The 27376-nt window shown below is 38.4% G+C and overlaps 1 protein-coding gene across 26 annotated transcripts in view; it reads right to left on the bottom strand.

Annotated features, from left to right (window-relative positions):
- The window catches only part of ICA1 (islet cell autoantigen 1), a 148930-nt gene that overhangs the window by 65492 nt on the left and 56062 nt on the right, over positions 1-27376 (bottom strand). Inside the window, exon 7 of one of the 26 annotated variants that reach the window (XM_049641539.1) lies at positions 19044-19569. The exons of the other annotated variants lie outside the window; for them this stretch is intronic. Coding sequence (XP_049497496.1) covers positions 19564-19569 — 6 coding nt within the window. The 3' untranslated portion in view covers positions 19044-19563. Of the gene's footprint in view, positions 1-19043; positions 19570-27376 lie in introns of those variants that run through there. 26 annotated transcript variants of the gene reach the window in all.

Here is a 27376-nt window from a genome sequence, read left to right on the forward strand (position 1 = left end):
ACATATGACATGTGACTGGGTTCCAAAGTGCCACTGAGAGGAGAAATATGACTACCAGTTAGAACTGTCTAACTGTACTCAGAACTGAGTTCTTACTTCACTAATGTTCTCTCCATCTCTCAAAAGACAAGCCATTCAATACCTTGATATAGCATCTAGGCTCTTTATTTTGTTTCATTTATTTTTATTTAATGAACATTAAATTGGGCAACAACGAATGTTTCTGATGTGCTTAACAAGGATCAGACTCTGTTCTAAGTACTTTACAAATATTACAGATTTAATCCTTATCAGAATCTTATAATGTTAATGTGATTAATATTATCATTCCCAGTGTTCAGATGAAGACAGCAAGACACAGGGAAGTCAGGAGACCTGCCCAGAATGATACTACTATAAAGTGCTGGAGCCCTAAACTGAACCAATGAGCATCAAGCTACAGAGACTGCATTTCTCACCCTGGCACCGGGCAGTTCCTGACACTACAGACATTTTAAGGAACCTAATGGGATTGGGATTGGAAACTATTATCTAAAACTTTCCTGAGGTACTTTGTTATTTATATGAAAAACAAAAACATTTTGAGGCATTATTTTCAGTTATTGTTATGAAACTGCTTTCACAGACGTGCAAACTTAATTTTTATAGATGTTTTTGAGGAATAGGTATTCACATATAAAATATTATAAAAAAAACACTGTCACAGTTTCATGACACATAATGCCACATTTATCTGGTTTAAGTCTCATCATTTCTATTCAGAAATCTCTCATCTATTCCCTCCTTTCCATTCTTATAGCAGGCTACACAGAAATCCCCCAAAACTACTCTTTCATAGTCACTTCCTTGCTTGGGAACCTTCACAATGATATAATTTCATGTCAGACACCAAGTTACAGAGTCAAGACTCAGACTTAAACCACTATGTTATACCACCTTCCAAATAACATAACCTTCCAGAACCACCTTTATTGTTTCTATTTTTTAAAAATATTTTTAAAATATTTTTTATTTATTTTTGAGACAGAGAGACAGCGAGAGAGAGAGAGAACAAGTGGCGGGAGGGGCAGAGAGAGAAGGAGACAGAATCCCAAGCAGGCCCTGTGCTGACCCCCCATGTGGGGCTCGAACCCATGAACTGTAAGATCATGACCTGAGCCAAAACCAACAGTCACATGCTTAACTAACTAAGCCACTCAGGTGCCCCTTTTTTTTTTTTTTTTAAATTTTTTTTTTTATTTTTGAAGGAGAGACAAGAGAGAGAGAGAGACAGCATGAGCAGGGGAAGAGCAGAGAGAGAGGGAGACACAGAATTTGAAGCAGGCTCCAGGCTCTACGCTGTCAGCAGAGCCCGATGCAGGGCTCAAACCCACAAAGCGTGAGATCATGACCTGAGCCAAAGCCCGACGCTCAACCGACTGAGCCACCCAGGCGCCCCTTGTTTCTATTTTTTTTTTAACTTTTTATTTATTTTTGAGACAGAGAGAGACAGAGCATGAACGGGGGAGGGGCAGAGAGAGAGGGAGACACAGAATCAAAGCAGGCTCCAGGCTCTGAGCCATCAGCCCAGAGCCCGACGTGGGGCTCGAACTCACGGACCGCGAGACCGTGACCTGAGCTGAAGTCGGACGCTTAACCGACTGAGCCACCCAGGCGCCCCAGCCTTGTTTCTATTTTTAATAGTAAGTGTGGTAGTCTGGCAGAAATTTTTGGTAAAGGTTCAGGAATTACAAATATAGGTGAGCAGTAGTTGACTGGATCTTTAAAACAATTTTGGGGGTGAAGAATTTTTTTCATTCTGGGAATACTAGTTGTTGGCAGTCCAGGAGGGGTCAGGGCAGGCAAAGCCCCAAGAATAGGAAGGGAGAGTGTTTTAAGTTGTGGATCACTAAGGCAGGGAAGAAGGCAGCATTCAGGGCAACACTCAAAGGAATCAAGCCTATGGTTTTGGCAGGAGAATCCACTATGTTCCATTTCCCAGTGATGCAAGAAGAGGGCAAGATGCCCCCAGAGAGGCCAAGGGACAAAGCTGAAGTGTTAGAACAGCAGATGCAGAAGCCATGCTTTCTAGTGAAAAAAAAAAAAAAAAAAAAAAAAAAAAAAAAAAAAACACTGATAATCAAGATGAGGGGAGAATTAAAACAAACCAAGGCAGGAGTGAACCAGGGAAGCATCCTCTCTTTGAGGAAGTTTTCATCTGATTTGGACACCACCCTCTTGAACTCTGGACAATACCCAGTGCTTCTCTCAATCAGTACTTGCTTATATTATAAGCATTTGCTTAGATATTTTTCTCCACCACTAACCACTGAGCCCCTGGAGAACTGAAATCTGTATTATTTGACTATATTTCCAATACTTACTCCAGAGCCTTACACAAAGCAGTTGCCTGTGTATACAAATGAATGAATGAAATGAACAATGAGTAAAATGCCTCTGAATGAATGAAGTGAGGGAGAGCTTTGATTAACTGGAGTTATTATACTAGGAGGAGGCTTATAACTCATTTAGCCCAATCCTATTGTTTTACAGATGATGGGAGATGCAGAGAGGTTAAAGGCCCCATCTAGGGTGTAGTCCTAGAGCTGGACTAGGAACCCAGGACACACAGGTCATCCTTTCTCCTCCTCACCCTGCTAAGAGCATGAAGACAGCTCCCACAGTCATACTAATGTTCGTTGGCTGGTTGTTGGGAATGCAGAATACATTTTCCCATGGAGACAGGTTTTTTCTTTTTTTTTTTTTTTTTTTTTAAATGGTGGTTCGGTTCCCAGGCCAGGCCACAAAAGCCTATTTACCCCATAGCTGAGCTCAACTATAAAACCAGCGGTAGCTCTGAGGCCTCACTGAACCCCTAGCTCAGAGCCTGCAGTCTGGGGGGCAGGTGGGCAGCTGGCTCTGCAGGAGGGAGGGCAGAGCTCCCTTGAGCAGACCAGGAGCATGGGGCGGGGGCTGGGCAGGGGGGCTGGGCAGGGGGCCCGGGCAGCAGCTGCAGGAGGCTAGGCAGCCTCTGAATGCCTTGGTGGTTCTTAAGTGGATTGTTTGTAAGTTGGGAACTGTCTGTACTTAGAAAGGCGGATTTCAAGAGGTAGGGGATCCTATTTCACTTGAAGGCCCACGGTAATGAGGGTTCTTTATTCGTAATGAAGTAGCCACTAATTGGAGGGACGGGCTCAGGAGGCCTGTTGGAATTTTGTACTCCTGGACCAGAATGGAGTAATATTATGCAGTAGCCTGGCAACCCCTTACTTTTGCATAAAATTCATATAAAAATCTACCATGAAGTGCCTGTCTGAAATTCACTGTGTTTATTATTAATAATGATAATAACAGAGTGGCTTATCCACAGCACTAAGCTGAGAAAGTGAATGAATTCTCAGTTTCATCAATTTTTTTTTCCTTAGCCAGACTAGGAACATTTGGAAAATCTTTACTCTCAGAGTGGGCTAAAAGCTTCAATATTTACCCCGAGGAGACATGGCTCCAGTTTATAAGGGCTCATCCAAGAGATGATCTCTTTCCTTCCTCCACCTCCTCAGAGGCAGAAATATTCCATAAACTCATAAATGTTGTAAAACCAAATGTACAAAAAAACCCCAAATGTAAAAAAACAAAACAAAACAAAACAACAGTGTTAATGGAAATGAAAAAAAAATTACAGTAGGTGAATCAATTATAATAAGGTAATACAGTTAGCCTTTCTGGACTTAATGAAATGTGGTCAACTACGGTGGAATGTTCTGGTGCCCCCTGGAGGATTCTAAAACCTAACAGAACAGGTTATTTAGTAACTTTCTTCAGATGTCAGAAAATCCTACAGAGGCACTGTGTTTCTTCTTCCAAGCTTAAATCAACTTAACCTGATTCAATCACATATAGAGGAAAAGAGCAAGAACTAAATCTAACATTTAAAATGTTTTACCCAGCCTAAGTTTATTGTTAGAATGCAAGGGGTTGGATCACCAACAGAATCTATTTTTAGTTTGCAAAGTTTATAAACCCAGCAGGGCAAAGTTCACAGTTACATGTGCAATCTCTCAATTTTTCTGGGCTGAGTGTTCAGCGAACAAGGAAGTTTGCTTCTGTGAACCTTGCTTTGTCTTGCACAGACGTTCTGGAAAGTTAAACATTTAGCTTCTAAATTTTACTGCCCTGGCATTCCTCAGGGACATGACTCCAATATGATGATGGCTGAATGGTCATCAGAGTTGTTTATTCCATAGTCACAGAGCAGTTAGCAGATGTGAGGAACTATTGTCTGACTCCAGTAAGCTCCAATAATAATAAGCTCCAATAATCTAACAGGATTATAGCTTTCCATCTGCCTACCCCAACCCCCCATTTATACGAGAATAACTGGAATCACTATCTTAGCACATAACATGACTGATACGATCCTAGCCTCAGATCACTACATCTGAAAGAGACCAGGTTTCACTAAATTTACAAAGACTCGTGTTATCACAGTACTGTAACTATTACCAATACTTATAAAGTAGTATACTAAAGTTTAAACCATAAAGTCATCAAATAGAAATTCACTGTGCAAATTCTTTGTATTCTGGGATACCTTTCACCCAGATTCCCAAAATTTCAACTTTTACTACTTTTGTCATTTTCTTAATACACGCAAACACGTATTTTTTTCTTTATCTTTTTAAGAGTAAGTTGTGGATATAATGCTCCTTTATTCTTAAATATTTCAATGTGTATTCCCCAAAAACAAGAAATCCTCTTCTATAAACAGTATACTTATGGGAAATTAATATTGAAATATTACCTAATTTATAAAATCTTATTGAGATGTTATTGATTTTGTTCCAATAACATCTTTTACAGCAAAAGAAATTCTAAAAGCATGCATTGCATTTAGTTGTTGTGGTTTTTCAGTCTCCTTTAATCTGGACAGTTCCCAGGTCTTTGTACAGGGCAGGTATTTTATACAATGCCCACATTTTGGATTATCCTAAGTGTCCTCCTCATGAGTAGGTTAATGTTAAATGCCTCTGGCAGCATACGGAAAAAGTGATTCTGGCTTTTTCTCTATGCAACAATATTAGGAAGCACATGCTACTGATTAGTCCCATTAGCAGCAATGCTAACTTTCATCTTTTGGTTAAGGTGTTTGCTAGGTTTCTCCACTTAGTTACTATTTTACCCATTGTAAATAAAAAGGAGCTTGTAAGGATATGTTTGAGACAATGTAAATATCCTATTTCTTCTCAAACTTTCATCCAATTAGTTATAGTGTTCTGGATGATTCTTGCCTGAATCATTTAATATTTTTAGAAATGCTTGTACAAGGTGATTTTCAAATTCCACTGTCCTTCTACATTTGAGTGTACTTCCTAATAAAGCTTTCCCTTCTCCCTTATTTATTTGTTTACTTTGTTTGTATCAGGGTACCTCATAGTCTCCTTACTTTATTCGGTATTAAATTTACTTTCATTATTTATTTAAATTAGTAATGTACTTCAATGATTACATTATCCCAGATTTCACCAATGAGAGCCCCGTCAAGCAGGTTCCTGTGTTATTCTGACATGTCTTTATCATTCTTTAAGCACTTTCTTACTTTTTGTAATAACAAGGCATTCAAATTCTTTCCCTACCCCATCTTGATTTCAAGCATTTCTCCATGGAGCCCTAGCTCCTTTTAGTGGAGAATGGGATATACAGAAACAAAGATCTTGGCTCTATGTAAGCTCGTTTCTATGAAATTACTTAGAGGACAGTGCTGGGAAACGCTTATACATACACATAAATATTTGCATATGCATTCACACACCACACACACACATATGCACATCTATGCCCATTTACATACATATGTATGTACAACTATATATGTGTTTATGTGCGTTTATGTGTGTGTATAGATAGTAGAACCCATGATTTCACACCTATATCTCCAATTCCATCCAATACTGCAGGGTTCATTTTATTTTTTTTCCTTTTACCATAATTGTAGCTTCCTTCTCCCAAAGTTTGAAATCTGACTCCCAATAACCACAACATATCTGACTAGGAAGGAAGATGGTGGCGTAGGAGGATGCTGAGCTCAACGCATCCTGCTGACCACTTAGATTCCACCCACATCTGCCTAAATAACCCAGTAAACTGCCAGAATACTAGCAGAATGGACTCTCCAGAGCCAAGTGTAGACGAGAGGCCCACGGAAGAGGGGCCCCTCCTGAAGCAGACCACCAAAGGCAAAGTGAGCTGAGTCTGCCCCTCCCGCCCCTGTGCACCTTGCGGATCCACCCTGGCTAATACGCCAGATCCCATTGAAGCAGCACCATAAGCCTGGCAGTGTGCAAGTAGCCCAGACAGGGGCCACACCACTCCACAGTGAGTCCTGCCCCTGGGAGAGGGGAAGATAAGGTACACACCAGTCTGACTGTGGCCCCAGCGTTGGGCTGGGGACAGACATCGGGTCTGACTGTGGCCCCGCCCATCAACACAAGTTACTCCAGACAGCACAGGGGAAGAGCCCTGCAGTTCTGTGCCACTCCAGGGACTATCCAAGATGACAAAATGGAAGAATTCCCCTCAAAAGAAACTCCAGGAAGTAGCGACAGCTAATGAACTGATCAAAAATGATTTAAGCAATGTAACAGAAAATGAATTTAAAATAATAGTCATAAAATTAATTGCTGGGCTTGAAAAAAGTATAGAGGACAGCAGAGAATCTGTTACTACAGAGCTCAAGGGACTAAAACAGTCAGGAAGAGCTAAAAAATGCTATAAATGAACTGCAAAATAAGATGGAGGCGACCACAGCTCAGATTAAAGAGGCAGAGGAGAGAATAGGTGAATTAGAAGATAAAATTATGGAAAAAGAGGAAGCTGAAGAAAAGAGAGATAAAAAAATCCAGGAGTATGAGGGGAGAATTAGAGAACTAAGTGACACAGCTAAACATAATAATATATGCACAATTGGAATTCCAGAGGAGGAAGAGAGAGGGAAAGGTGCTGAAGGTGTGCTTGAAGAAATCATAGCTGAGAACTTCCCTGATCTGGGGAAGGAAAAAGGCATTGAAATCCAAGAGGCACAGAGAACTCCCTTCAGACATAATTTGAATTGATCTTCTGCACGATATATCATAGTGCAACTGGCAAAATACAAGGATAAAGAGAAAATTCTGAAAGCAGCTAGGGATAAACATGCTCTAAGATAAAGGATCTATCTACTGAAACTTGGCAGGCCAGAAAGGAATGGCAGGAAATCTTCAATGTGATGAACAGAAAAAAAAATATGCAGCCGAGAATCCTCTATTCAGCAAGTCTGTCATTTAGAATAGAAGGAGAGATAAAGATCTTCCCAAACAAACAAAACCTGAAGGAATTCATCACCACTAAACCAGCCCTACAAGAGATCCTAAGGGGCATCCTGTGAGACAAAGTACCAGAGACATCACTACAAGCCTGAAACCTACAGACATCACAATGACTCTAAACCCATATCTTTCCATAATAACACTGAATGTAAATGGACTAAATGCTCCAACCAAAAGACATAGGGTATCAGAATGGATAAAAAAACAAGACCCATCTATTTGCTGTCTACAAGAGACTCATTTTAGACCTGAGGACACCTTCAGATTGAAAGTGAGGGGATGGAGAACTATTTATCATGCCACTGGAAGTCAAAAGAAAGCTGGAGTAGCCATACTTATATCAGACAAACTAGACTTTAAATTAAAGGCTGTAACAAGAGATGAAGAAGGGCATTCTATAATAATTACAGGGTCTATCCATCAGGAAGAGCTAACAATTATAAATGTCTATGCGCCAAATACAGGAGTCCTCAAATATATAAAACAATTAATCACAAACATAAGCAACCTTATTGATAAGAATGTGGTCATTGCAGGGGACTTTAATACTCCACTTACACATTGGATAGATCATCTAGACACAGGATCAATAAAGAAACAAGGGCCCTGAATGATACATTGGATCAGATGGACTTGACAGATATATTTAGAACTCTGCATCCCAAAGCCACGGAATATACTTTCTTTTCAAGTGCACATGGAACCTTCTCCAAGATAGATCACATACTGGGTCACAAAACAGCCCTTCATAAGTATAAAAGAATTGAGATCATACCATGCATACTTTCAGACCACAATGCTATGAAGCTTGAAATCAATGACAGGAAAAAGTCTGAAAAACCTCCAAAAGCATGGAGGTTAAAGAACACCATACTAAAGAAGGGATGGGTCAACCAGGCAATTAGAGAAGAAATTAAAAAATATATGGAAACAAATGAAAACGAAAATACAAGAATCCAAACGCTTTGGGATGCAGCAAAGGCAGTCCTGAGAGGAAAATATATTGCAATTCAGGCCTATCTCAAGAAACAAGAAAAATCCCAAATACAAAATCTAACAGCACACCTAAAGAAACTAGAAGCAGAACAGCAAAGACACCCCACACCCAGCAGAAGAAGAGAAATAATAAAGATCAGAGTAGAAATAAACAATAGAGAATCTAAAAACACTATAGAGCAGATGAAACCAAGAGTTGGTTTTTTGAAAAAATAAACAAAATTGATAAACCTCTAGCCAGGCTTCTCAAAAAGAAAAGGAAGATGACCCAAATAGATAAAATCATGAATGAAAATGGAATTATTACAACCAATTCCTCAGAAATACAAGCAATTATCAGGGAATACTATGAAAAATTATATGCCAACAAACTGGACAACCTGGAAGAAATGGACAAATTCCTAAACACCCACACACTTCCACAACTCAAACAGGAGGAAATAGAAAGCTTGAACAGACCCATAACCAGCGAAGAAATTGAATCAGTCATCAAAAATCTCCCAACAAATAAGAGTCCAGGACCAGATGGCTCCAAGGGAATTCTACCAGACATTTAAAGCAGAGATAATACCTATCCTTCTCAAGCTATTCCAAAAAATAGGGAAGGAAAACTTCCAGACTCATTCTATGAAACCAGCATTACTTTGATTCCTAAACCAGACAGAGATCCAGTAAAAAAAGAGAACTACAGGCCAATACTCCTGATGAATATGGATGCAAAAATTCTCAATAAGATACTAGCAAATCGAATTCAACAGCATATAAAAAGTATTATTCACCATGATCAAGTGGGATTCATTCCTGGGCTACAGGGCTGGTTCAACATTTGCAAATCAATCAATGTGATACATCAAATTAATAAAAGAAAAGAACCATATGATCCTGTCAATTGGTGCAGAAAAAGCATTTGACAAAATTCAGCATCCTTTCTTAATAAAAACCCTTGAGAAAGTCAGGATAGAAGGAACATACTTAAACATTATAAAAGTCATTTATGAAAAGCCCACAGCTAATATCATCCTCAATGGGGAAAAACTGAGAGCTTTCTCCCTGAGATCAGGAACACGACAGGGATGTCCACTCTCACCACTGTTGTTTAACATAGTGCTGGAAATTCTAGCATCAGCAATCAGACAACAAAAGGAAATCAAACTCATCAAAATTGGCAAAGATGAAGTCAAGCTTTCACTGTTTGCAGATGACATGATATTATACATGGAAAATCCGACAGACTCCACCAAAAGTCTGCTAGAACTGATAGATGAATTCAGCAAAGTCGCAGGATACAAAATCAATGTACAGAAATCAGTTGCATTCTTATACACTAATAATGAAGCAACAGAAAGACAAATAAAGAAACTGATCCCATTCACAACTGCACCAAGCATAAAATACCTGGGAATAAACCTAACCAAAGATGTAAAAGATCTGTAGGCTGAAAACTATAGAAAGCTTATGAAGAAAATTGAAGAAGATATAAAGAAATGGAAAAACATTCTGTGCTCATGGATTGGAAGAATAAATATTGTTAAAATGTCAATACTACCCAAAGCTATCTACACATTCAATGCAATTCCAATCAAAGTTGCATCAGCATTCTTCTTGAAGCTAGAACAAGCAATCCTAAAATTTGTATGGAACCACAAAAGGCCCCGAATAGCCAAAGTAATTTTGAAGAAGACTAAAGCAGGAGGCATAACAATCCCAGACTTTAGCCTCTACTACAAAGCTGTCATCATCAAGACAGCATGGTTTGGCACAAAAACAGACACATAGACCAATGGAATAGAATAGAAACCCCAGAACTAGACCCAGAAAAGTATGGCCAACTCATCTCTGACAAAGCAGGAAAGAATATCCAATGGAAAAAAGACAGTCTCTTTAACAAATGGTGCTGGGAGAACAGGACAGCAACATGCAGAAGGATGAAACTAGACCACTTTCTTACACCATTCACAAAAATAAACTCAAAATGGATAAAGGACCTGAATGTGAGACAGGAAACCATCAAAACCCTAGAGGAGAAAGCAGGAAAAAACCTCTGTGACCTCAGCCGAAGCAATTTCTTACTTGACACATCCCCAAAGGCAAGGGAATTAAAAGCAAAAATGAACTATTGGGACCTTATGAAGATAAAAAGCTTCTGCACAGCAAAGGAAACAATCAAGAAAACTAAAAGGCAACCAATGGAATGGGAAAAGATATTTGCAAATGACATATCGGACATAGGGCTAGTATCCAAAACCTATAAAGAGCTCACCAAACTCCACACCCGAAAAACAAATAACCCAGTGAAGAAATGGGCAGAAAACATGAATAGACACTTCTCTAAAGAAGACATCCAGATGGCCAGCAGGCACATGAAAAGATGCTCAACGTCACTCCTCATCAGGGAAATACAAATCAAAACCACACTCAGATATCACCTCACACCAGTCAGAGTGGCCAAAATGAACAAATCAGGAGACTATAGATGCTGGAGAAGATGTGGAGAAATGGGAACCCTCTTGCACTGTTGTTGGGAATGCAAACTGGTGCAGCCACTCTGGAAAACAGTGTGGAGGTTCCTCAAAATATTAAAAATAGACCTACCCTATGACCCAGCAATAGCACTGCTAGGAATTTACCCAAGGGATACAGGAGTGCTGATGCATAGGGGCACTTGTACCCCAATGTTTATAGCAGCACTTTCAACAATAGCCAAATTAAGGAAAGAGCCTAAATGTCCATCAACTGATGAATGGATAAATAAATTGTGGTTTATATACACAATGGAATACTACGTGGCAATGAGAAAGAATGAAATATGGCCTTTTGTAGCAACATGGATGGAACTGGAGAGTGTTATGCTAAGTGAAATAAGTCATAGAGAGAAAGACAGATACCATATGTTTTCACTCTTCTGTGGATCCTGACACACTTAACAGAAGTCCATGGGGGAGGGGAAGAAAAAAAAAAAAGAGGTTAGAGAGGGAAAGAGCCAAAGCGTAAGAGACTCTTAAAAACTGAGAACAAAGGGCGCCTGGGTGGCGCAGTTGGTTGGGCGTCCGACTTCAGCCAGGTCACGATCTCGCAGTCCGTGAGTTCGAGCCCCGCGTCAGGCTCTGGGCTGATGGCTCAGAGCCTGGAGCCTGTTTCCGATTCTGTGTCTCCCTCTCTCTCTGCCCCTCCCCCGTTCATGCTCTGTCTCTCTCTGTCCCAAAAATAAATAAATGTTGAAAAAAAAATTAAAAAACAAAACAAAAGAAAACTGAGAACAAACTGAGGGTTGATAGGAGGTGGGAGGGAGAGGAGGGTGGGTGGATGGGTATTGAGGAGGGCACCTTTTGGGATGAGCACTGGGTGTTGTATGGAAACCAATTTGACAATAAATTTCATATTAAAAATTTTTTTTTTGTAAATAAAAATTTGTTAAAAAAAATAACCATATTTGTTAAATCCTAGAATATACAAAAAAAAAGTTTCAGAACTGCTAACACTCATGCTTCTACAAAAAGGAAAATAAACTACCAAGAGTGCAGTGTTTGTTCAGTTATTTACTTATTTATTTATTTAGCTTGAGAGCATACAGTCACAATACTGCATTCAAAAGCTTCTTGAGTTCACTGCCTAACCTCCTCACTCCCTGTCTTCCTCAGTAGGTTTCTAGTACTTATTTGAAACATAATTTGTTTCATTTGTTTGTTTGTATCCAACTTGAGAATCCCTAACCATCTGGGTCTTATTTAATTTACTTTGCTATTTATTCATTCATTTAAAAAAATATGTGAAATAACATAACTCCATAATGTAGGTCTGTATGAACTGGCATGGTGAGAAGTACCATTTCCTCCCCCATTCCCTCTCCTTTTCACCCCATTTCCACCCAGAGATACCCTGTAGGTAACTGATCTTACTAGTCTTTTATTTTTTAATTCCTGTGCTGTTTTTTCCTCAAATGATGGGGTAAATGTACATTTTCTCATTTCTCCCTCTTTGTTACACAGAAGGTAACATACTCTTTGCACTTGGCCTTTCTTGTTAATTGTATATATATCCAGGAAACCATACCACAGAGGTCTCCTCATTCTCTTTCACATACTACTCCATTGGGTACTACGGGGTAATTTAGTCAACAACTTCCTCTGAATGGGAATGTTTCCAATATTTTGCAATTATAAACCATGCAGTGCTCCACTAGATCATCTTATGTGTATGTATTTGTATATATATGGAAAGATATCTTCAAGGTAATTCCAGAAGTGGGATTGCTAGGTCAAAAGGTAAACACGTGGGTAATTTTGTTAGACATGACTAACTTCCCCTCCACTGGAGCAGTACCACTTGCATCCCTCCCAGCTATCTATGAGAGTTCTGGTTTCCTCACAGCCTTGTCTAGGGAGTGGATGTTACACTTTTAAAATCTGCTAGTGAAATAGGTGAAAAGTGTATCTTAAAGTGGTTTTAATTTAAAATTCTTTCATCATGAGTGAGGTTAAATAATTTTTTGTACGTTAAAGGCCATTTTTATACCTTTTTGTAAATGATCTGTGCATGTCTTTTCCCATAGTTCTATGATTTTTTTCTTCTTACCTTATTCTGTTAATTTGAAAAAGTTCTTCATGGGGCACCTGGGTGGCTCAGTCGGTTAAGCATCTGACTTCTGCTCAGGTCATGATCTCATGGTTTGTGAGTTCAACCCCTGCATTGGGTTCTGTGCTGAGCACTCAGAGCCTGGAGCCTGCTTCAGATTCTGTGTCTCCTCTCTCTGTCCCTCACCCGCTCACACTCTTTCATCCTCTCTCTCAAAAATAAAACATTAAAAAAGGTTTAAAAAAGTAAAATAAAATAAAGTTCTTCATATATGAGGGACATTTTCCCTTTATCTACAACATATGTTGCAAACATTTTCTGTTTTTCAGTTATCACTGGACTTTGTTTATGCTGTTTTTCTGTATAGAAGTTTTCATTTTTATTTAATCAAATTTATCAATCATTTCTTTGATTGCATCTGGATTTTGAGACATAATTTGAAATTCTTTGTGTATACCCAAGTTAAAGAGAAACTTGCATAGTTTCATTTTTACATTTAGATCTCTAATTTATTTGAAGTTTATTCTTGTGCATGGTGTGAGATATGGAACTAATTTTATCTTTGCCAAATGGCTACTCAGTTGTCTCAGTATCATTTGTTAAGAAGTTCATTTTCGCACCAGTGATTTGAGATACTATCTTTATCATAATGCTAAAGTCCCATATGTACTTGGGTTTATTTTATTCTTATTTTCTATTCTATTCCACTGGTCTGTCTGCCCATTCATGTGCCAGCACCATACTTTTTAAAAAGAAACTTTAGTAAACATGTCTGGTAGGCTAGTTCCCCTTTGCAGCATTTCTTTTTTAGTATTTTCCTAGCTATTCTTATATGTTTATTTTTCCCATATGAAATTTACTATCAGCTTAGTATTTCCATTGGGTTGTTTTAAATTATAAATTAACTTGTGGTTAACTGACATCTTTATTATGTAAGTATTCTTATCCAAAAGTAAAGGGTAGCCTCTGTTTGGTCAAGTCTACTTTTATATCTTTCAGGGATGTTTTACAGTTCTCCTTATAAAAATTTTACATATTTCATGTTAAATTTATTCTTAGGTATTTTACCTTCTTTTTAAAAGGGTTTTTTTCTTTGTACATTCTTTTGTAGCCTTCTGCTACTTTATTCATTACTTGATTTGATTTTGCCATTGAGTCTTCAGAACTTTCTAAGTCCATGATGATATTCTCTGCATATAAAGATAGTTTCACTTCTCCGCTTTTATGCCTCTCATTGTTTCCCTTGTCGACTTGCATTGGCTAATACCTCCAGTACAATGTTAAATGGTAGTGAGATAGTGGGAAATCTTGCTTTGCTTCCAATCTTAATAGAAGAAATATTACTAGTGTTTCCCCACTAAGCTGGCTTTAAGACTAAGGCATATTTATATTTGATCACATATCTATTCAGAAAATATTAATCAATTCCTTTTCTTTAAATAACTATCAGAAATGAATGCTGAAAACAAAGAAATGAATGTTCAATATGTAAAAGGTTTTTGGAATCTATGAAGATAATCATATGATTTTCTTCCTCAGATTAATATGGTATATTAAATTCCTGGATTTCCTCACCTAAAACCATTTCTTGCATTCCTGGAATAAATCCTATCTGGTCATAGTGTATTATTTTCTTCATGTAGGATCACGATCTATTCTCTAATATTCTACTTAGAAAATCTGCATTAATATTCATAAGTGATACTGGTCTATAACCTTTTGTACTGTTTTCATCAGGTTTAGGTATGGATATATAGTTGCCTAATAAAAAAAATTCAGGAATTTTCCTCCATTCATAATTCTGGTGAATAACTTCTATAGCACTGGGACTTATTTGGTCTTGGACAGTGTGGCACTATTTCCCTGCAAAACATTATGGGTCTGGTGCTTTTCTTATGAGGTAGTTCCTTGATAACTTTCTCTATTTCTTCTAAAGAATTTTTCTGTATAAGCTTTCCAAATGGGATGAATTTTGATAAACTATTTCCCTATGAAATTATCTATTTCATTTAGGTTTTCAAATTTGCAAAGAACTACATTTAGGTTCTTATGGTATTTCCAAATTCTTCTGATTCAATAGTTATTTCCCTTTGTTATTTTTTTTGAATTTATTTATTTTTGAGGGAGAGAGAGAGACAGAGCATAAGCGGGGTAGGAGCAGAGAGATAGAGGGAGACACAGAATCCCACATAGGCTTCAGGCTCTGAGCTGTCAGCACAGAGCCCAATGCAGCATTCAAACCCACAAACCATAAGATCACGACTGAGCTGAAGTCAGATACTTAACGAACTGAGCCACCCAGACACTGTTCCCCCTTTGTTATTTCTTGTTTGTGTACTTTCTCCCTTTTCCCCTTGAGTTAGCTAATGGTGTATTTAAATAATTTATTCATTAGACTTACTTTTTCTTCTGTTTTATGCCTCAATTTATATGTTATTGTTATCATTTCTTTCCTTTTGCTTTATTCTGGTTTATTTCTTATTCTTTTTCTAGATTTTTAAGTTGAGACTTTAATTCATTTATTGTCATCTGTAATTTTTATTAAGTGTTTAAGGCTTTCAATATTCCTTTGATCATTGCTTTATACATACCCCAGATTCTGGTGTGTGGCATTTTTCATTAAGATTTTTAGAAATTCTCTAATTTCAATTTATGTAGGATCTTTTTTTAGTCAATCTTTCAGATGCACTTAAGAAGAAGGTATATTTCTTATTATCTGGCTATAAAGATGATATATACCCTTATTGATTACGCTATCTAGGTTGTCTAGATCTTCAATATCTTTTTTTTTTTTTTTTGGTCTATTTGTCTTATACTGAGAGTGGTACATTAAATTCTTCTATTAGGAGGTGTTTCTTCCGGTGTCTCCCTTGTATCTCTTGTACTTTTTGCTTTATAAAAGTTGCTGCGTTATAATTTAGTACATAGATATTCATAAATATTATCCCTTCATTGTAAATTATGGCTTTTAGCACTAAAAGGTATTTTTTTTATATTTAATGCTTTTAAAATCCTATATCTCTGATATCAATATTGCTACATCTGATTTTTGTTATTTCCATTTGCTTGTTATATCTTTGCTTATTCCTTTTTTTTTTTTTTTTTTTTAGCCTTTCTTAATTTTATTTTGGATACAGCCTATTTGGTTGAATCTTGCTTAGTGAGTTCAGCTGAAAATTTCTCTTTTTAATAAGTGAGTTAAGCCCACCAACACATATGGGCTTAAGACTGACATGAAAAGACTGACATGTTTGGGTCTCAACTCTGTCATATTTTGGCTTATAATCAATAGGAGAATTACATTTTATTTTATGTTTTATTTTTCTATTGTGTATTAGTTCTTTAACTTGATTTGATTTTTTAGCTTAGTGAAAGTACTCTATATTATACTCTAATGGTGTATCTATGATATTATACTTTTGTTAAAACCTATATAATCAATAACACAAAGAGTGAATCTTAATTTACTACAGACTTTGCTTGACAACGCATTCATGCTGACTCATTAATTATGTACCACACTGATATGGTATATTGATCGTGGGAAAGACTATGTGTGTGGTAGAGGGAGGAGGTATGTGGGAATTCTCTGTACTTTTGGGTTAATTTTACTATGAACCTATATCATGGGCATTAAAAAAATGTACCTGTGGGGTGAATAAAACAGAGATGATAAAGATGAAAGAAGAATGATACAAACTATGTTTCAGATTCTTTAAAAAATTATGTCTACCATTTTCCAACCACAGTAAAAAAGAAGGAAGAGGAAGAGGAGGAGGAAAAGGAGGAAGAGGAAGAGGGGAAAAAATGGAGTCTTCCTATTCAGACTGAGCATGAACCAACCTTATGGAGATTTGTAACTTTAGATAAGCTGTCAGTTCACTAGCTGACTAACTGGCATTTGCACTGAAAAGCTGGAAAGCTGTGTCCACCTGGGGGGTGGTGGCAAGTAAATTCCAATCCAGTCTTTTGCTATACTAGGCTCTGGGAAACATTCCTTTATAGTCTACACAAGTATTTCAATATGGTTTTAAGTTGTGCTGAACAATGGATTATCAATTGTGTTCTCCACCAGGTGTTGGCAAAGCATAAACTCAAATAATAAAGGCATCTGCACCACTGTCCAGGCTTCTTGAGCACAGCTGGTCCCTACCTTACCAGCCCAGAAACAAGAAGCTGTAGTCTTTAAGGAACTGATATGTGGAGTGCAGCTCACAATGCTGCCTCTCTCATTTCTTTCCCTTTTGGCTTTTAGTTAATAAAATCAATTAACATTATACTAGAAAGAAAGCATCACTTTGTCTCATGCTGGGGGAGAAGCCCCTTAGTTTAACAGATACGTTATTAAACATTTTGTGGAAAATGTTATGAAAGAAAACTAATTGTTCTTGCCCCTACTTGATAAAGTTTCATCTTAGACAATGCACTAATGAGTCAATTAAACCCAGCTTTTCAATAATGCCACACTTCCTTTTAGAACTTTTCCTTTTTGGTTGCTTGTTTGAAATGCAAACTCAACAAATACATTTACAATCCTCCCCCTCCCCCCACTGGCCTTCCGCAATAGAGTACTGTTCCCTGTTATATTCGTAAAGTTATTCTGAATTAATACATCAATATTTTCATATCAAATTTTATATTACCATGAATCTCTTTGGAGCTATTAATCCATATGTGTGAACAGGCAATTATGGTGCAATACAGTGATAACAATAGATGCAAATTCAACAAATATACATAGCAACAAATCAAGAGCCTGAAGGCACATTAGCTGACATAAACTACCTCTATCTTTGAGGCGTGGATGCACCTTGAAGAATGAATAGTTAGAAAGTAAAGAGATTTCTGTAAAAATCATGCTAATTAATTTCAATAACACTACACTTCAAATTTATAAAACGTTTGTGGATCAGTTTTTTTTTTTCTTCTTAAACTACCAAATTGCCTATAGTCTATTTAAGGGACTGTTGGGGAACACACTGTTTTTTGGGAATTAAGCTAAAAACCAGCCTGTTTAGGGTTCATAGGCCTCGGGCTATGAGCACAAAGGGTAGGCAGAATTCAAAACAATGACCAAAAGGAACCACAGAATTTAAGAATAGAAGCAGAGGTGGATTTATATGAAATCAAGAAAGCTTGAGTTTCAGGGCCCCTTCTAAGGCCTTGTACCTGATTTCATATTTTTTTTTTCCTAGAGAGAGATCCAAACATGTAAGCCTAGGGTTATAAAACTTGGATCTGCCCTGAATGGAAGTACAGTCCTTAGAAATCACTAAGATGGACTGTCTGATTTTTTTTACAGATGAAGAAACTGAGGCCCTGAAAGGAAAACATGCTGAGGTCAAAGTGTGGATGTTTATCATTAATTAAAAGTCAGCTTTCCCTTGTATTCCCTGTAGGAAAGACGGCATTGTGCTACTTGGTTACCCTGCAATTACTGTCCTTGCCAGGCCCACAGGCTTCTTCAGAGGGGATCTGCCCCACCCACAGCCTCTGCTGAAGGAGAAACCCTAGCTTATTCCCTGAGGAGTGGCTTGGTGGTTTACCCTGTGACCCTGTCCCTCACCCCCACCTCCATTCCATCAACACAACTGATTAGACCTGGGGTTGTCACCTGACCCAAGGGAGTCATTCCATCTGGGTCAATGACCTGTGAGGTCATCTGGTATAAAGAGCTCTGCTCAAACATAAAAGACATTGATGAACTAGCCCAATCAAATTCTTTATCCTGGAAATTTGAACTGGGGAATATGGAAAGAAATAATTAGCAGTGGAGAACTAAATAAGACCCAGACTCAGAGAGTGGCTAGGAATCCATGAGTTCTGTCTGATGACAGAGAGAGATCAGCCAGTTTTCAAATCCCGAGGTGCCCTCCAGTTCTAGAGCCTTTGAGGTCTAGTTGCATTATTCTCCCCGACAGGCCTGGCATGGTAGCTCCAACATCTGCCTTATTTCCAAGTTCCTCCTTATTCCTATCCCCACTGACTACCACTCCTCAGATAGCATCCCATCCTTGTGTAAAGTGCCATATCAGCAAAAACTCAATTCCATGTTTTTGAAAGCCTTGATAGCAAAAAAAGAAAGGGAAACAACATTGAAAGTGACGTCTGATTTCATCTTTGAGGAGAAATTGCTTCTTTGTTTTCAGGAAAAGCACTTTAATAGGTCTTAGACTATACAGAAGCAAAGCCAAGAACATTGTGGAAAGGAGGTAAAAGTGAGGGAAAAGGCAGAGCCAAACAGCCCTGCATTATAAAATACATGCTAATCTTTCTAGCAGGTGAATTGTCTCTTCAAGGCTGTCTTCCTTTAGACAATAACACTTTAATCTTCTCTGTGAACCTCACCGTGGAGCAAGATGGGCCACTGGCAATCCGAGGTGAGAGACCCTCTGGGTATGAAGGAGTCATCCTCCAGAAGTAGACTCTGAAAGTACTTGGGTGATGAAACACTGATACATTAGGAGTCACACATCTGTATTATAATTCTCTTCCATTACAGGATGACAAAGGGATGGCCTGCAGAAAGTGGTTTGGCAGACTGGAGGCTGAGAGCTGACTGAAGACGCAAGTAACAGTCACAGTAGAATTGAGGAACACAGCATTCTTGAAAGATTCTTAAGAATGACTGAGCAGGGACTCCTGAGAATGTCCTCTATCTCTAGAAAAAGTAGGAAATGGGCTTGGAACATAATTATTTGATTGCCAAAGTGAAGCATAACCATTGTATTCTAGAAATGTATGGGACACCTGGGTTTCATGGATTTCCAAGAACCTCACAATGCAGTAAGTAATTATAATCATCACCTACTGTTACCTGGAGAGTTTTAGGTATGAATAAATGCATGTATATATAAGGGATTCTAAATACATTTGCTGTAAGCATCTTTGCTGTAGACATCTTTGCCACAAACATTTTTTGCTGCAATCGTGTTCACTGCATAGCTAATTGGTCATAAGCAATTTGTCATGAAAGAGAAAAAAATAACCGTTCAACAGTTTAATTTCATTTCTCCATTGATGCAGTATTCCCATTTTTATATTATATAAATCTTAGTCCTCACAATGGTCTGTACAGTAGAGCAGAGTTTTGAACCCACATTTCCCATAAACTTTGGAATGTCTATCACTGGATATTTGACAAGATGCCAAGAACAGCAGAGTAAAAGGCTTTCACAATGCAATACAAAGCTCAATTACATATACACATCCTAGTATTTGGAAACTGATACTTCTCCAAACAAAGGAAGAAATTTTAGCAAAAAAAAAAAAAGAAAAAGTGAGATGCTAAATGAGGAGGCAAATCAACAAGCACAAAAAAGAAGAAAGTATAATACTATGAATACTATGAATGACTTTGAAGACAAGTGCTCAGGGACAATCCACAAGATAAAATCAGACATTTGTGCAGGGTTGCCATGCATCTACAGCAAATATTCTGAATGTGTTCAAATATGGTGTTTCATGATGAAATCTTTTTAATTTTGTTATTCATTTTTCATGTTTCATTATGTCCTTTTTACTAATGTATATAAAGATTATTGCTTGTGGCAAAGATACCTATAACAAAGATGCTTATAGCAAAAATACCTAGGAACCCTTTCTATATACGTTTTCATTATGTCCCTCTTTTATTTTTCATGATTTATCTTTTATGACAAAACTGCCTTGTGACCAGTTAGTTATGTAGTGAAAATACTTGTGGGGGCGCCTGGGTGGCTCAGTCAGTTGAGCTCAGTCAGTTGAGCATCTGACTTCAGCTCAAGACAGGACCTCGCAGATCGTGGGTTCGAGCCCTCTCTCTCTGTCCCTCCCCTACTTGTGCTTGGTCTCTCTCTCTCTCTCAAAAAAAAAAAAATAAACAATAAAAAAAAATTATTTTTATTGTTTATTTTGTTAATGTTTATTTATCTTTGAGAGGGAGACAGAGACAGAGACAGCATGAGCCTGGGAGGGGCAGAGAGAGAGGGAGACACAGAATCCGAAGCAGGCTCCAGTCTCTGAGCTGTCAGCACAGAGCCCGACACTGGGCTCAAAGCCATGAACCAGGAGGTCATGACTTGAGCTGAAGTCAGATGCTTAACCAACTGAGCCACTCAGGTGCCCCCCCCCCCAAAATTTTTTAATAAAAAAAAAAGAAAATATTTGTTACAAAAATGCTTGTAGCAAAGATGATGTCTATGGCAAAGATGCCTTTAGCAAACATACCAGACATATATAACAATTAAGTACATGCATCAATGTTTTTTATTATTGTTTTAAACAAGATCAGACACTGATTCAAAAAGAACTAAATAATTAAGAAAGTTGGCTAATTTCAATGGGTCTACGAAGTTCTTTCCAGTTTCCTGGTCATTCTCAGCATGTTGCCCCTAACATTAACTGGTACACTTCGTGGTCCCAAGAAGGCTGAGGCACTTCCAAGGGTCACATCCAGACATGATAATAATACAGATAAATACAGAAGTGATCTTTTTCTGAGTATCTTTCTTAGGAGCAAGGACACTTTTCCCATAAGGCTCGCAGCAACCTAATCAACTTCCTCTCACCTTTCACAAGCCAGAATTGGGTTACCTATATATATTCTAAAACTAGTTACAGAGGATGGAATTTTCAAGACCATCTAAGACAGCCTCCAATGTGTTCTCCAACTTGTACACAGATCAGAATCACCTGGAGGATCTTATTAAAATACAGGTTGCTGAACCCCACTGCCCAGATTTCTGATTCAATAGGTGTAAGGTAGGTTTCAAGAATCTGCATTTCTAACAAGTTCCTAGGTCATGCTAACGCAGTTGGTTGGGGAGCACACCTGGAGAACTACTATCTTAGAGTAAGTAGGGGTAGTTAGGCAATTCACCAAAAATGTCTGCTGTAAGATACAGCTTTATCAGAAGAGTACTGCATATATTCCGGAATAACATTTCTATGAATCTTCTTTTTGAAAATTAAAGTTTCTGTAAGTTGTGCATGTGACAAACAATACTGATTGTGGTGTACCACAAGCCAAAATATGGAAGTAGAATACAAGCTAATGGCCTAGGGCAGAAAATGTGGTTTGAGTAAATGTCACCCATTGTCACAAACATCCACCCATCCTGCCCTACACGCTGTGCTACTCCACACCCCTTCTCTTGCATACTTCTACTGTTTCAAGGATGTGGCAGTATCAACCAACTACCTGCTGAAGTGGTGTTGACCTCAGGCCATCTCTTGGCAGAGGAGACAATATGAGTGTAAGAAACAGCTCATTGTTTGGAGGAAACTAAGCCAAGCAGCTTGATGCTTTTGCAGCATAAAATATGGGGCTGGAAGTGGTGTAAGGCAAGGCCCTCGATTTGGACAAGAACAAAACCACAGAGGGCTTTGTGGGATGCTGAGGAGCTTGAACTCAGTCCTGTGGCCTCAGCAGACACTGAACAGAGAGGTGATGTGGTTAGATTTTGGTTTCATTTAGATCACACTGGTTGTGTGGAAGGCAGACTTGAAGCAGGGAGGCATAGTGGAGACTGGTAGTCCAGACCGGTATCGGTCACAAGATCTGAAGGAGAGCTGAGACAGTAGGCTTACAGAAGACACAGATCTGGGAAATATTTAGAAGATCAAAATCTACAAATCTGGTCATCTGTTAGATACAGAAGGTACAAGAAAGTACGGTATCCAGATATTTCTTAGACTTTAAGCCTCCGTGAGAATAAAGAAGTGAATTATTATGGGCGTGGTGGTAAAGGGTGGTGATACAGGGGCACAGGGAGATGGTTTAAAGTGCTGGTCCCTCTCTACATGAAAGTTGGGCATATTTGGGTGGGTTTGAGGGAGAGGACTATACTAGAGATAAATATTTTGGAATCAACTGTAGTTAAATCAGGAGCATGAACAGATTACTCAGGAAAAGCATGAAAGTTAAGAAGACTATTTAGCTAAGGATGTGACCCTGGGAAAGTCCAACATTCACATGGCCTGCAAAGGAGCAGGTGGCAATGAAAGATAGCAAAGTTCTGAGGAAGACTAGGGTATAGAATATCAGAGTCAAGGTCACAGAGTTTGAAGCAGGAAGGAGTGGTTAACATTGTAAAACTGTAGAGAGGAAGTTCTTTAAAGTCTGAAAAAAATTTGACAGGATTTGGATTTTGGGAAGGCACAAACATTCCAGGAGAGTATCTGGGCTGAATTATAAGACTAGGTAAGTGGAGATTTTTTTTTTTTTAAACAGTTTTGATGAGAAGGGCATGGAAAGAAAGCAGGGAGTACTCTTTGAAGTAGGGGGCATGGTCATGGGCTCAAGGTGAGGGTGAAGGATTAAGTTGAGGCGTTTTATGAAGGTTTGGGATAGGCAGGAGAGGTAACTATCCTTTAGATGTTCTCAGAGAATTGCCCCTGTCTGTACCTGAGGTTCTTTCGTTTTCTAGAGCTTTTGCAATCACCGATTCAGTGGCACATAATGTGTGTGCCAATGGATGTCAGGAAGATACCTTTGAAAAATGTTTAAAGGAGCTGATAGGTATATGCGGCCGAGTGTATTTTGCACAAATGGCGACAGCAATATTTTCAGTCCTAAATGGGAGAGACTTTGTAACTAACTGCCTTAATGAACGGAATGAAGAAATGATGCTATGTGACTCCAAGACAGAAGGCAATACAGCTTCCAACTTGCTCTTGATGTGGGGTTGCTACCACGCTGTCAGGAAGCCCCAACTGCCCACATGTCTAGTGGTTGATGCTGGCTGCTGGCTAGGTTCCAAGGGCAAGCATCCCGAGAAAAAGAGCCAGTTTGAAGCTGTATTGTCCTTTGCCTTGGAAGTCACAAGGGGTCATTTCTGTGCCCTGTCTGAATTCCTGACCCACAGAACCTGTGAACATGATAAATGGCTGTTTCATTCTACTAAGTTTTGGAGTAATTTACTCAGCCATAGTAACTGAAACAGCATCCAAATATCCATTCAAGTGAGCATGAATATTAGGGAGAAACAAGATATTCCTGTATCCCAGACATAGTCCAATATGGAGGTTATTGTTCTGATCCCTCTCGAATTCAAGATAATAATTTCACACACTTCCTAAATTTGAACTTAAATGTACCCTAAATGTCTATGCCTAAGCCATTACTTTATCTCTAAACTGGGATAAAGGGTTTTGTTTTGTTTGTTTTTGCTATTTCTGTATTCATAGTAATTAGTATTTCATCACATCTAAATAGATTTCCAGTGTGCTAGCCTACTTTCAAAAATAATTTATTGAGTCTCTATACTACCTTTTCCTATCCTTGGGCATTAACTTAGACATACCCACACAGAGGGTTTATTTTTAAAGCAAGCCTTACCTCTGTAAAAAATAACAGAGCTGAAATATTTTTCAGATCATTAAAGAGAAAAAATAATTAAAATCCTCTCAGTAATTTCCAAGAAATAGCCAAGCAACATCTGAGAAAACACATGTACATAAAACTGTATTTTACAACACTGACCATGATTTCTATTTAATTTCTATTTTCATATTCTGGAGCTCAAATGCAGAAAATTGAGATAATCATGTTTTTCAGTCTTAGGGACATTATTTCTTTTCTAGTTTAGACTGAGTACATTGAAATTAAAGGAAAAAAATACAAGATACTTTTTTTGCACTACTGAGTAAATACTGAGAAAGCTTATCAGCATACTTTCTCCTCCCTTACACCAACCTTGACTTCACCAGAAACTCCCTACCTCCAAAATCGCCAATTAAATTTCATACTCTTTGATTACAGCTTCCTATCCTTGGGACTCACTTTCTCAGAAATCCCCAGTATAATAGCCAAGATTTCATTCTCACTGATAGTTCAGACCCACTAACCTCCTTCCTCATTTTCCTCCTCATCTAGCTTGTACTCTGTGGGCACCATCTCTTTGGCTGATATCATCAGCATTTCTCATGTCCACTCTCATTTCTCATGTCACATTTCTCATGTGACATTTCTCATGTCACAACTGCCTGGAAAACTCCAACAATGGATGGATCTAATCACCCACCTTCTCATGTCTGTGCCTGCAGTAACTTGTATGCTGCTGAAGAAAAGTCACCCATGGCGCAGAGTGGTATTATCCTATAAGTGTGTGAGTGCCAATACAAGTATCCCAAATGGTGCCTGTGTGGGACTTAAAATACGTCCCTTCCTCAAGACACTTCACTTCTCTGTCAGGAAGCTGGGGTGATAGCTCAGTTTTTTAAGAACAAGATACTTTACTGCCCTCTGCCAGTAACCTGTCATAATATGTATACAAACCTATGCTTATGATGTGAATAGTGCCCCTCTTGGGCATGACAACTTTGTACAATGCACAACCTACAGAGCTATACATGATGGCCCTGATGACTACTTTCAACTAGGCATTCAAGACACTGAATGTTTCTTTAGTCAAATATGTCATGCTTGTCCTATCTTCTCAAACCCAACTCTTCTTTTTTCCCTTTATTCTCAGGGGATGTATATTTCTGATACTTCAAGGAGAAAACTGGAGCCATGATATGGGAACTTCCTAATTTTCCTACAATCAGATCCACTGTCTTTCCACCATTTCTTTCCCCTCTCTCCCCCTCTCTCTCTCCTCTTTCTACCAAAGACCACTCTCATTGTGTGAGCTCTGTATTCTAATCCTTCTAGTCTTCTAGGTGAGGACCCACCAACACTACAACAGCCCTTTCTCTTCATTATCTTTAACTCGGTATTCCATCTCCCTCCCATTACTCATCTGTAGTCAGACAAGCTTTAGTGTCTCCTATCAGGAAAAATCAGGCTCAATCTTCTTCCACACTCTACTTCTCATCCAATCTTCTCAAAAAGAGATGTCTCCATGTCCATATCTCCCTTTTCCTCATATCCATACATGAACACTTACTCAATAATCCTATAAAATGGATTTGGCTGATGCTATATCTGGAAACCTTTTATTCATATTGATACTTAATGTGACAGTGGGGAAATTCAGAGTTGACAGATTCTTCCTTTGAAACACTTTCTTCTTTTTTTTTCTTTTTGGTTGCCATGATACCAAATAATCTTGCTTTTTCTTTATTTCATTGGTGTCTCCCATACTTAACCCTTAAATGCTGAAATTCTAGTCCTTTTTCTCTTCGTATTCTAAACCCTCTCCTAGGGGATCTCACCATTTCTCATGCATTATCAGTCTCAGATACCAACAATTCCTAAATGTATCTCACCTAGTCCTCTTTGTGGAGCTCCAAAATGAAATACACAACCTCTCTTGAGAGTCTCTCACACTCAACTCCTACATAATGTACTCAAAGAATAAATTACTGTTCTTATGCCCGAACTTGCCTTTTGTCCTGTCTTCCTTGGTTCAGTAAACGCTACCTCTTTCCACTATGCTAGATATGTAGGGCCCATCTTTGACTCTTCTTCTCTCTCCATAGGTAAGCCTTCACCAACTTCTGTCCATGCTAACCCCAAAGCAGATCTTAAATGCCCCAACTTTCCCTCACATTGATTATTGCTGCCCTTGTCCAAACCACCGTCATTAGTCACCTTAATGCTACATTAATATTTTCCTTCAATCCGTGTTTGCCCTCCACTCCCTTCCTCACCCATTTCTTAGTACACTTTCAAAAATACAGCAGAGTAACCATTTAAAAACACAAATCTGTTATTTTTCACTCCCCCCCCCCACATTTTTAAATAGCTTTTCAGTGTACTTAAACTTAAATTCTGAGACTATTACCTATTCTACAAAGTCCACCATGTCCTGCCTCCTGCCCTTCGCTGACTATCCTCCCACAACCTAGATCTCTTTCCTCCCAGCCCTTTTTCACCTCAGGACTTTCCTGCATGCTGTTATTTTCACACAGAGCTCACCCTTGAAACTTCTGGCTGTCACCACTGCATCCCTCAAGCTCCAAACTAAAATCAGGAACCCTACACAGAGAAGCCTGCTCTCCCTTTCCTATCTTAATGATGTCCCAGTTATACTCCCATAGCAAACTATAATTTTCTCTCACAGATAATGTCACAATTTTTAGTTATGTCTTCCTCAGTATGAAATATTTATTGTGTGTCTATCTCCCTATTGCTTACGTGAGGGCAGAGATTGTGGCTTTTTTGCTCAGCACTGTATCCCTCGTGCTGTGCACATTGTAATGGTTCAAAACTTTTGTTAAATGAGTGAATGCTAACACCTAATGGCACCTGTAAATTGAAGTAGTGCTCTTCTTCTTCTTCCATTATTGCAATGAGTCAAGTAACCATATTAATGGGAGCCTGTTAAGAATAAGGTAGCCAGCTTGTCCAGTTTATATAAAATAGCACCTAGTAATGGGATAGTCAGATACCCAGGAAATGCCCTGAATGCTACATGTTCGTATTTACACATTTATATCTATCACTTACATTAGGCTATGATTTCTTTTCTTTAAATTGCTGTCTCCTTTTAAGCTGTGTGCCCTCAAGGTTGCCTAGCACCACGTGTGCTCAATGGGAG

The sequence above is a fragment of the Panthera uncia genome, chromosome A2, assembly GCF_023721935.1.
Source record: "Panthera uncia isolate 11264 chromosome A2, Puncia_PCG_1.0, whole genome shotgun sequence".
Lineage (NCBI taxonomy): Eukaryota > Metazoa > Chordata > Mammalia > Carnivora > Felidae > Panthera > Panthera uncia.